Here is a 13,265-nt window from a genome sequence, read left to right as displayed (position 1 = left end):
TAATTTAAAGGTGTTAAGCCTCGTCTTCGGTGGGTCAGATTGGGGTCTAGTCGGGTATAAAGATCCAATTCCCAGTAAATTTGAATTCCGAGGATACGTCAAGTCCAAGTTTGTTATCCACTTCACCACCGAGTGCTCAAAGATTATCTTTATTTTGTGATAATTCGCGGTTTGCGTTTATGCCACTGTATTACGTGGAAACTGTTTACCTTTTTTCATCCTCTAAGCTTTTTACCGAAATAATCTCAGTACAGAGTACTAAAAAAACCGACCTCAAAAGTACATGGAATTACGTCTATTTGCTAAGTTTTATTGAAATATCCTTAAATTCGCCACTATACAGGACTTGACACTGGAGATAATAAAAATCGGTTCTCACTACTCGAAGTATATTGAGAGAAAAGCGCCTTGAATTGGAGAAATAGCAAAATCAACCATTAAAATAATTGCTCCTTAAGTAAAATTTAGGCGCTATTTATAAAAATGAATCTTTATGTGTGAACAGCCACCCTTAGAGGTGGATGATTTTTTTCAAAATGAAATGAGACCACTATGGAAATACCCCCTTTCCAACAAAAAAAGAATCATGAAAATCGGTTCACAAATACCGGAGTTATCGCGTAACATAAATACAAAAAGAAAACATACAGTCGAATTGAAAACCTCCTCCTTTTTTCAAGTCGGTTAAATAACGCTCCGGATTATGTTTGGCATTGATAATGTTACTGTCACTCAACCAATCTCAAAGGAATATACTAAAATTTGTTTTAAAAAAACCGTCCCCAAAAGTTCGTAGAATTACATATATCTAGTTGCCAAGTTTTATTGAAATCGGTAACCGGAAAGTTCGCGAAACCGGATTCATCCCCTAGTTTGCCACCCTTAGAGGTGGAATATTTCCTTCATATTCAAAATGGGAGCATTAAGGAGGTACCCTCTTTCCAACAAAAAAGAATCTTCAAAATCGATTCACAAATCATACACATAATCGCGTAACAAACGTACAAAAAAAATACACCCGAATTGACACAATTGAACAAACAGTTTAATGTGAGTATTACTGTTTAGGGGTCACCCTGAGAGAGAGAGGGCGCACGGCAGGTCCCTTCAGATCTTTGCGATGTAAAGCTCTGAGTGGCTCTGCAATTGCTATGGACAGGCGTGTTAAGGCAAGAATGTCAATTTCTTTAAACTATAAATGTTTAGATTATTATAAAGAGCATCCCATTGAGTTTCCTGTTCACTCTTCTCAGGGAGATTCCCCTTATGAATGAGCAATAGAGTTTAATCAGTGTTACGATTTCAAGTGTTAACTGCCTCTGTGGCTCAACGGTTACAATACTGGACAGCCGCGCAGAGGTCCCGAGTTCAATTCCGGTCCGGGAGAAATATTTGTACGGTCTACATTTATTTCTCTTGTGAATTTGGATGTAATCTGTGGTTGTCTATGTATGTGTTCATGGCACCCGCAATACAGGGTTTCCCTAGTGCGAGGCTATGAGGGTGTACGTTATTATATTATTATTATAATTTGCTTACTTATAAAATAAACATTATTTGATATTGAGTTTAAGTACACTGGCTCATCACCACCACTATTACCATTACCATCATAGTCATCATCACTATCATCATCAATATCGTCGCCATCATCATCACCACCACCATCACATTATCATCATCATCAACGCCGCTCTTTCTGAAGGCATCGTCCCAAGCTTCTGGAAATCTGCCTTCATCACCCCCATTCACAAAAAGTGCCCAAGGTAGAAAATTATACGCCAATATCGAAGTTGTACCTGTTTGCGAAGGTCTTAGAAAAAATTCTCTACTCACAACTTTATCCCGTGCTCAAACATTGCATTTCGCTAGACCAACACGGTTTTCTGAGAGGTAGGTCTACCACTTCGAATCTCTTACTTTGTGCGGAATCTCTTTCTACGGATATATCTGAACCGTCACAAGTTGATATAATATATACGGATTATTCCTATTATAGACATTAAGTGTTTTGATCGAATCGATCATAAAATTGTTAGAAAAGCTACAAAAAATGGGTATAAGAGGGAATTTGTTTAGATGGTTATCTTCTTATGTCCGAAGTCGATGTCAAACAGTAGTTTTAGGTGGTTACTCATCTTTGCCTATGGACATCCCCTCCGGTGTGTCCCAAGGCTCATTACTAGGTCCCTACTTTTCATAATTTTCGTAAATAGTATCGCTTCCTGTTTTCTGAACTCTAAAATACTTTTATATGCCTACATTTTATAGACGACATGAAAATTTTGCGTAAAATTAAAGATATAAATGACTGTCTTCAGAATAATCTTATCAGATTTCGAAATTACTATACAGTAAACAAATTGGACGTTAATGTTTCAAAATGCTACGTGAGTACCTATACTCGAAAACCCACAAAAATATTAAATAAAAAACACATTTTGTAATGCTTCGTTAACTAGAGTACACTCGATTAAAGATTTAAGGGTAACTTTTGATAGTAAATTGTTGTTTGATAAGCATATGTTGATAATATTATAGTCAAAAATGCTTTTATGAACGAGATGCTTCTCGTTCGCTAGGTTTTGTGTTAAGAATCTCGTCGGAATTTAAAAGTATCAAAACTTTTTTGTTCTTACGTACGTAGCCATCTTAAATACGCCTGCCAGGTGTAGAATCCTCATTATGATGTGTATTCCGCACGAATAGAAGGTATCCAAAAGAGATTTCTACGTTACTTGCAATATCGAGCCGGTATATTTCTACCAGATTATGAGACTAGGCGTCGCAAATTTAACTTTCTGCCATTATACTAACCGAGAGAAATGGCTGATTTGATTTACCTAACTAACATAGCAAACGGCACTGTCAATTACCCTGAACTCCTTGAGCAAATAGGACTACGCACAAGCAAGGTTGCACTGAAAAATCCTATCACTTTTTACGTTCCTAGGGTTAGGACAAATTATAGACAAAATGCATTTTTAAATAGAGCGTCTCGCTCATTTAACTCCTTAGTTAATAGATATGGTGAGAGACTTGTACAACACCAGTACAAGTAAACTAAAGCGCTTACTCAGTGATATGTTTTTTCTTCAAATATGTAGATTCGGCTCAACTCACATTAGCGCGACGCTTCGACTCTGCGCCAGTGTGAGTTGAGCCTTAAACTGTTTAACGTTTTTAATTTCCTTATTTTTATTCATTATGTTCTTTTTTTTAAGTCGGCAACTAACTTTATAGTTTATTTCTATCACTGTCAATGATTATCTATGGAAATTTTTAATTATAGCCCTCAGCATCATATACGATGGAAAAAAATAAGCTCAGCATACATGCACTGGCCTGTCAGGCGTGTATTATACTTTATTCTATTCTTGTTATGTAGCTGTAAGTTTTCCAAAAATAATGAAATTAAATAAAATCATCACCATGTGGTGAACAAAGAAAGTAAGATATTTTTCAGTAGAATCTGGAAACTTTCTAATGACATTTCTGGAAAGTCAACGAAATTTCAGGAAGTTTAAGAAATTTTAAGGTTTTTCACCAAAATGGGTTTATCTCAACAGCAGCGTCAAGTACCTAATGAAAAAAATGATCTTATAACAAAAAATCAATTTTTTATGTAAATTTCGCATTTGGGAAACATTCTCGCAGTGTCTCCGAGAATATGTCCGCATTCGGAAATATTCTCGAATAATGATAATATCTATCTATATATACATATAGAATATATCCCTCACTACCCAAATCGCGAGAATTCTCGTGAATGGTTGAGGCGAAATTGACGTTTCCGTTCTATTCCGTGCCGCAGCAGTATAAAATGAGTCTAGAAGTTATTTCGTGTCAAGGACTTTATAAGGTCTAGATAACTCGCTGCCGGCGCGTTATAGATAATCATCTAGTATCTAATTATAGGTTTACTCATAGATTTAGTATGTAGGTACCGGTATACTCGATAAATGACCATTTGTCAGTAATATAACCCTTTTACCGACTAACCTTCTTTCAGAAATTAAAAAACATATGTTAATGTCAAAAAGGTTCAACGAATTAGAAAGAAATAATTATCATTATGTTCACTCGCGGTCTAATTTGTTTAAGTTCAGCTTTAGAAGAAATTTGATTTTTTTTTTACACATATATGTTGGGTACGTGTCATTGTTCGCATCTACACAAACATATTTTTAATTATTTTTAAGAAAGTTGTAATACAAATATTTGTTACTGTTGAGGCTGATCGCATATCGCAAAATGTTAGCTGCATCAAAATTATTGAAACCGCTGTGGAGGCCGCTGAACAGTATGTGCTATTACTCTAATTTCAACAACTTCATGACCTTACTACGTAACCTACCGCAACCGCAAGTGTCTTGCATCTCCAATGGCTTGCGCGTAGTTACCGAGTGGCGCGACGTCGATTTCGCGTGTATCGGCCTTTTTTTTGATGCTGGTTCGCGGTATGAGAACATGTTCGAGAACGGCATTGCACATTTCTTCCAACATATAGTGTACAAAGGTACAAGAAATCGGTCCAAACAGGCATTGGAGGCACAGATGACATGCACAGGTGCTCAATTTAAGGCCTTCACTGAGAAGGAGCTGGTCGGCTACTACGCCGAGTGCCTGCTCGAGGATTTGCCGCTTATCGTCGATATCCTCTCAGACTGCATTTTCCAGAACGCCTTGAACCCATTTGAGATTGAAGTGGCCAAATCAGTTGCCTATTTGGAGATGATGGATCACGACGAGGATACCAATGAAATATTAATGGATTATTTACACGGCGCGGCTTTCCACGGCACACCGCTCGCACAATCGGTTTTAGGGCCCAGTACAAACCTGTACAACTTCACAGAAGCTACCATAGCCCAGTACATGAGGCAGAACTTTGACCCGACGCGCACCGTATTAGTTGCGGTTGGAGGCGCTACGCACCAGTGCGTACATGATCTCGGCGCATTATATCTGAACCACCTGCAGCCCGCTAAGTGCGCGGATTATGTATACCGCTTTTCATGCGGCGACTTTCGCTATAGAAACGACGACCTGCCTTTCGCCAACGTAGCCATCGCTTTTGAAGCACCCAATTTCTGTCACAGCGACGCGTATGTTTTGGATATGGCTACCACGTTCATTGGGGGCTGGGACGCAAGTATGCCGCGGGGGAATTTACCTGCGCCGATGTGCGCCCGCGCCGCCGCCACGGGCATGGCGGATGCTTATAAAAGCTTCTACTTCAAATACAAAGACACTGGCTTATGGGGCATACAGTATACAGCGCCCAAGTTGCACGCGGACGATTTCTTATACAACTTACAACAGCAATGCGTAAAGTTGTGTCTGTCCTTGACTCGTGTAGAATTGGAGCGAGCCAGAAACGAATACATAACATCCCTGGTCACAGAGCTGGACACCCTACCAGGCGCCTGTAAAGATCTTGCACGATGGTTCCTTTTTTACGGGCAGAGGCCCTCGACATTAGATCGCGTCACCGAGTACCAGTTCGTAAAATTAGACCGCGTAAGGGAACTGTGCGAGGAACTCATATACGACCGCAGTCCGGTCGTCGCTGCGGTAGGCAATATAGAAGTGGTCCCAGACTACACCAGGATTAAGGCCTCTAACTATTGGCTACGAGTATAAACGAAACATTCCTGCATGTATAATAAACCTGTGTTTCCACAAATAAATGAATTATTATTATTCGGTTCGTAATTCCCCCATGCGAATGCAACCACTTGCATCGATATGCATAATGACATTCACGTAGCATGAAATGATAGAATGCAGGTTATTTTCAAATTAAACAGCTTTTGTAAAAAATTATAATTTATTTAATCATGTAAAGCTAGGTATAAAATATAAAAGTATCTGAGTATAACCAGAGCACTCGTAGTCGACGCTACATTATATACATTAAAACATCGAATACGGCGAACCGGCGCACGTGACACTAGCTGCGCGTGCGCTCGCCCATGGCTAAATTGAGTAACACCGCACTCGGACTCAAAATCAAAAAGTTAAGTTAAAAAACATCTTTCCTTTTGTATTTTAGGTAGCTGAATGTAGTGAGAATGTGAGATTATATACCTCTAAGGTATCCTAACCTGAAATCCAGAGAATATCAGCAGACTTATTATTTTCAGCCGCGATACAGAGTCTGAACGCCTCACGGTCATAAAACGTTTTCAATAAAACCAACTTGAACCGTATCCAACTTCTTTAGTTCCCAGAAAAGACGTTTTTATAACTTAAAAGATTAGACCGCCCTTTGTAAAATAGGCTATGATATAAATCATAGGTTCCCAAACTTTTTGGCTCACCGCCCACTTAGGCAAAATAAAAAAATTTCAACGCCCACCACCACAAAATATAATTGAAAACACGTATAACTTAACACAAAAAAAATCACAAGAAAATATGTATATGTAGTATAGTTTATATAGATAATTCAGTTATTTTTTCAAATGCGGTAGCAACCCCTGGACAGCATCAACGCAGGCCCCCCCAATTACTTCCGAGGACTGCCCTACCGCGCCAACTGGGACCGCTAGGGCCACTGTGATATAATTATAATTGGGAAACTGTGATATAAATGGTGGTGCATCTTGAAAGCAAATACAGTATCAGGGGCACCGTACAAGTCGCACAATGCCGCTTAAACAATACCGTGGGTGGAGCCGCACAGTTCCGGGACGGTACTACGAAGTGCTGTCTAATCTATAACTTTTTAATTAAGTTCAATTTGGCCTGTGTAATATGAATCAGTTAACCACGCCAGTGTCCGTAACGGGTAGCTTCGCATTAGTGAGCTGGTTTTCTACATCGTCAGTTTAAATTGGTTACCTTATTTGTTGAGCTATTTTGTCAGTTAACTAAACTGACCAGTTTATGCGATTCGACAGATGTATACATTCAAGTTCTTTAATGGCCGACGTTGACGAACAGTACAAAGCACCAGCATGCTCTTTGACAAGCTTTTTCCGATCGTTATCGCCGCTGTCTTATTGGAAGGTATAGATTTGTCACTAATATACGGATTCTGCTATAATCACAATAAACGTATTGTTAGATAAACTATTTTTATTTTTTTATACTTCTAAACATGAACTTCAATAAATATAAGTATTATTACATTTCGAGAACAGATGTACCTTTACAAATCACGCTTCCACCTTTTTGCTAGGTACGAATGGACGCCACCGTAAAATAAGCCGTAGAATTGCATATATTTAGAAAATATGGCATCCTCTGTTATAAACACAGGCACGTAAGTGTTTCTCAAAAAATGTTTTTGGTGTAAAAGTATTGGTCGTTTATGCGGATTTGCAGACCAGACAATTTTCAAGTAAAAAGATACAATTGATACTAATAAATTATTTCTTACACCTCTGCCTTTTAGACCAATTGTTTTTGGTCAATATTTCAGTCATTTTTCGGTGTTATTTTCTTATGCGGAAATACAAGAATGTAGGTACAAGAGTGTTGTCTCTTCAATAATATGATACTGAGCAATATACACTGGCCCACACACCTACAATATTAAAGCCTACTAAGAGTTATTTTACGTCAGCAAGTCATCAAAAACCATTTTCGTTTGTTTTAAATCGCGGCGGAACGGAATGGAAGCGAATTTTTGTAACGATATTGTACATAGCATGATTAATTTTATGGTCAATTGTGTATCGTACAAAGTAGATAGGTACGAGCCAAAATCTTCCGCGGATTGCGCGAACATCCCCGAGCATGCGCGAGTGATAGTAGATATATGTGTGTGCGTGTGTGTGTGTGTGTGCGTGTGCGCGTGCGTGTGTGTGTGTGTGTGTGTGTGTGTGTGTGTGTGTGTGTGTGTGTGTGTGTGTGTGTGTGTGTGTGTGTGTGTGTGTGTGTGTGTACACATACATATATATATATATATATAATATATATATAAATATATATATAATATATATATATATATATATATATATATATTATACATATATGACACTTTATAATTACTAATCAAATGTGAGTACTGACGAATCATATAAACTGACCAACTGAGTCAGTTGTGTCGAAGTTTTGACATAAGTGAAGATCGAAGATGGGAACTAACACGTCACGCAAACTGGGTAGTGGTTCATGATTTACAAAGATTTTATAGTACTATAAAGTAGTACTTTCAACATTTCAGGCAAGATAATTTTCATTCATGATCTGAATTCTTGCTTTTTCGAAATTGCTGCCGCGTACAAACAGACAAATCGGCGTTCGAACACTTTGTAATTTAATTATCGTTAGCCATAACTACGCAGTCACGGTGGTCGGAGAAGTTTAAATTGCTTAAAGTACAGATATTACAATCACAATGTAGAGAGCATTAGACAGGTCGTAACTCTAGAGAATTTGTTCGTTGTAAGAAATATACACTTATAACTATGGTCCATAGAAAGAACATACACACTATTATCTTTGTTAAAAGTCATCAATTTCGCACAATTTCCTGATAATGAATGTTATCATTATAATATCATTCATGACATGACTTTAATTTACAGTATTTTAATATAATTAAGATAATACTAATTCTATTGGCATAATCACTATTCTGATGTTTGGTTATCATACAATAAATTATCTTTTTGAAAATGGTCAGTGTTAAATAGACAATGTTATCAAGCCTAAATCCAGTAAATGGATTGGGCGGGGCTCAGAAAAAGAAAAATATTGTAGTGATAATAAAACCTTGGCATACATAATAATGTAATAATAGCACATAAGATTACACATACGAGTATTATGGGGTCACTTCACTCAACGTTACTTTACATGAACATAGTACCAAAACGAATGAAAATAACGAACAAATCGAAAGAATTTAATGGTAATTTTGAATCGTTTGAATTTGTGACAAAAACAAACTTACTGTACGGCATATCGCCAATATAGTTGCTAAATAGCGAACTGGCAATGCGAATTACCCCGTTAACTGGAGTACCTTCGCGTAGACGCGAGACTACGCTACAAGAAATACCGGCCATATAAATCAGGTCATTCGGTGAACACGCACTAATCCGTCATAGGTGTAGATGATATGAACAAACTGTCTAATCTTAATTTATTCTTTGACGTCGTTAATTTCGCTTGTTTAAGACCAAAGGGGTATGGTTGAAAACAGTTCAACAACATTCATAACAGACATATTTTCCGAGAATCGGATTACAGTATTGATAACAAAGCTAATTTGAATTCGTTCCAGGCAAAATTTTGTTCGGACACAGGACAAAATTATTTTCAGTTCGTAATCACAACCTACGTTGCTTTTTTATTCATAATTCAACCACAACACACGGATACCTTGAGATATTTTATTATGAGTAAGCTATTAAGGGAAGTGGGCGTGAAGGTATTACATATAGTGTAATGAGCTTCACACCCTAACGATCGCAGCGCGAAGACCATATATATTAGACGGCGTGCACCAGCGTTATAAATTCTTTATGAAAACATTACATCTCCTCTCCGATGCCTAACATGTTTTACCAAAACATAAACAACAAAAACATGAATAAGATTACATGTTAACTGAAAAATAAATTCGCTCAGCGTAAGTTCATAAAGTAAATCATCAATATTAAAAAAAAACACGTCATACATAATACACAATAGACGTCTCAAAAAGTGTATACCTAAACGTACAGCATGGGAGAATATTTTTAGTAGTTTATGATAATCCCTATAATCTTTTTGTGTAGAACTAAAGCTGTTTACAATTTAATGGAAATATTATTTATGATTAAAGCTTACGTGAAACAATCTTCCCTTCTGCTTCGTTTGCTCCACTTTCTTTGGGACACCTATCGTAAAAAGCCACATTGAGCATGAGATTCCATCTCAATATCACTGTAAGTTTTGAACCGTGTGAGTCAGGACGGGAATACTGGCCAATACAAAATACATCGCTGTACATCAATCACAGTACAGTAAATACATAACAAAAAGCGGTTCATGTAACCGGAAATTAGTCGAAATGCAAAGAATACATGTTTGATGATAGATTTTACATATGGTCGTGATGACCATTGGCCTACCAACAAATGGACGACGGTAGACCAGTACAAAAAACAAAAATACAAAAAACTAAAACATTTCATTTCAATTGTAACGTCACTGCAGTACTACTTCATTTTGCAACAATTTAAAGGCCCAAAAATGTACCATATTCAACTTCTACTGGAAATTTATCAAAAATGCATCATATGTAGCTTCTAGTGTAAAGTATTTAAACACAAGAGTAATGGAGTAGCTTTTACTGCCAATATTAATTAATTTATAAATATTATGTTGAGTTTCATCCGAATACACTTAAAGAAATAATAAAGAGTTGTGCAAATATAGTGATTTTTAAAATGGGACAGTATGGGGAAGTCAATACAAGATACAAGGAAACTGTCACAAATATGAAAATAACTGCGTCTCTCTGTTTGTTACTTACGACGTGCTATAAGAAATGTGTATTGATGTTCGGAATTTCTAGATTCCAACGAAACGTAAACTCAAATTTTCATAATATCAAAAACCGATTTTTAACAAAACCGTTATGCATTCAGGGAATTTTGGTTGCTTATCACAAAAAAAAATCAAGTTAGCGTGTTTCGTAATATTCTTAAACAAAACCTAATAAAATACTTTTGCGATTGCGAAAATTCGAACTAACGTTATTTCGTGCACACGTTTTCGGACTTCTGATAGGTAACCCCAAGCCGTAAAGCGAGTACAACAATATTTTGTTAGTAACTAAGATTCTTACATACAAACATAAGAGATATTTAATAAAAAAAAGTCATTTTGAAAATAAGATTAACATCAAGCGCCTCTATGTGTTCTTTGTTCTAAACGTTTCAGTCACTTGAGGTTCGAACATGATTGAAATTGAAATGGGTCTCTCTGTATTTTGCGCATGGCATGTGCAGGATAAGGACAGTTAGCTATCACTGACCGCTTCTGTAACTGCATTTATGTAATTTTTACAACTTTTTATTATACAGTACGGCATGATTGACAGGCGCGCTGGCAGTCGACTAAACGAAATGACCTCTAGGTTGGGGCATATTTAGCGCGAACCTGATGTCCATTCATTGGTAGGTCAATGGTAATGGCTAATAAATGCACATATTTTCATCAAGATATCCGAGCATTTGACACAACAACCGACAATTTATTTGAACTCGTTAACAATGGCTTGTACAAAAATCATTTTATTGATTAATTCTTAATAAATGTGCAAACTGTCGTACACAATCGTTACATACACGATTTTAACGTTGTATTTATGGTTCATCCACCTATTGCTACTTGTCTTTCGAAATTTACTGTTACAAGAGTAATATTTGTGTAATAATTTTAAACTTAACCAGACGTATTATACACTGTAAAGCAGTCTGTCTCAAGTTTGAGGACACAAGAAAATAAAATATCTTACAACATAATCATTACTTAATATAAAATTCTAATGACAGTAAGAATGCCTATCGGAGGAGATAGACCAAGAGATACAAAATTAAAAATTAATTGAAAATAAGACGGATTATCGACGCGAAGCGACGGATACACAGGGGCACTCAACTGTTTTTGTGCACTGTGTTTACCGAATAACACAAGATATGCTCACAAAAAAACGTATAAAAAAAAATAAGTATAAGTGTTAAGTTTTTGTACATCGCCTCTAAATAATGAAATGAATGAATGCATGAAATTAATCAATTTCAAAGGATAGTTGTCACGGCAAACGCCAGAAAGTTTGGGCGAGGACTGTACCCTACAATTAGACAATATAAGTCAGTAACAAAACTGTATTATCCGGCAGAATAGTTACATAAAACAGTTCAATGTCCCCAAAACTTACTGTATTGTATGGCGAAAGGTTGTACATATTGACAGTTTTATTTATAATAAGCCGTGTGCTCTGTATCATTAATTGGATTGGCACCAATGAGAACTGCAACTCTTTTTTATCTTTGATTGCGTTGTTACACTTTTCAAAAATAATAAAGCAGCCTTTTAATGTGGGTTATAAAAATAAAGGTACGTAAATAAAAAAATCATAATTTCCGTCGAAATAATGGAAAGAACAAAATGACGACTTCAATGGCGGTGTCATATTTGTTTCTGTAAATTGAATAATAGAGAACACACGACAAGAACTTACACACTATACATAAACTACAATGTCATGGAAACAGCTATGTTAAACATAATATATTACGTCATAATAAATAGCGAGTTTGAGCTCAGTTTTATAGATAACACATTTCGTTATGGAATGTAACAGTTACTATGTATACCTACAATACAGATACACGTGTCCACATTTTTTTCAACGAGTGACCCTGAAAGTTTACTTATAACAAACCTTAATATCTTGAAAACAGCATTCAGTATGAATTGTTATTGAAATGTAACATCGCATGTATTTTTATTAAAAACTTGTGCAAAATGTAACACCGCCGTTAAAAGCGTAACAGGTGCAAAGGTAGAAAATAAATTGAGATTTAAACTAGAGTCACGAAAATGGAATATTTGGCCGCGAGGACTGAGTATTCACAAAGCCTGTTTGTAGTTATTTGTGATCATTATGAAAGTAATATTAGAGTGACTATTTGCATGCCATGTACTTTGACCAAACACGCTCGATATGGTACCGTGTTGGAAGGCGAGTTTAAATTTCATTTCGTTTACTATAATGTAAGCATTGGTATAAAAAAAATTTGGTAAATATCGTAAATGCTACACCTATACAGCTACCAAACTATGGAGCGTCATTTTCAAATGGATTTCGTATTAATATCCTTTGATATTTCATATAAAAATGACACTTACCTAAGAGTGCTTAAGAGTTATAAATAATGTATAATAAGTTTTATCAGGTTGATTATGCAGACTTACAACTAGTGGAATGTAGAAAAAAATTCGAAGTGTTAGTTCTACCTCTTAATATTAATGGTTAGAAATACCCAAACCTTGATAAAATACATCGATAAATGGACGCATTTACTTTGTTCTAATTTTAACACCAACCTCCTTGGCGGGACGTGCCGGCTACACACACTACCGCTAATTGATTAACAATATTATACTGAGTGGAAAAATCAATGTAAGTAACTATTATATTTATGCGTTTTGATTCTTCTCAAATTAATTTGCACGTATTTTATTGTCCGAATCAAAATGAAAAATGTTTGGTGCTGCACTTGGCGGCAGAGGTCCATCTTCTGCGACCG

At 36.3% G+C, this 13,265-nt stretch overlaps 1 protein-coding gene across 1 annotated transcript; it reads left to right on the top strand.

Moving 5' to 3' along the window:
* Positions 1-4,470: 4,470 nt before the first annotated feature.
* Positions 4,471-5,646, top strand: LOC113226323 (cytochrome b-c1 complex subunit 1, mitochondrial-like). The gene has a single exon (XM_026458910.1). The coding sequence runs from the start codon at positions 4,471-4,473 to the stop codon at positions 5,644-5,646; it is 1,176 nt and encodes a 391-aa protein (XP_026314695.1).
* Positions 5,647-13,265: the final 7,619 nt, after the last annotated feature.

This window comes from Hyposmocoma kahamanoa, unplaced genomic scaffold, assembly GCF_003589595.1.
Source record: "Hyposmocoma kahamanoa isolate Upper Pololo Valley unplaced genomic scaffold, ASM358959v1 100021, whole genome shotgun sequence".
NCBI lineage: Eukaryota > Metazoa > Arthropoda > Insecta > Lepidoptera > Cosmopterigidae > Hyposmocoma > Hyposmocoma kahamanoa.
The sequence above is the reverse complement of the archived record's forward strand: the minus strand, read 5'-3'. Positions and strand labels throughout refer to the sequence as shown.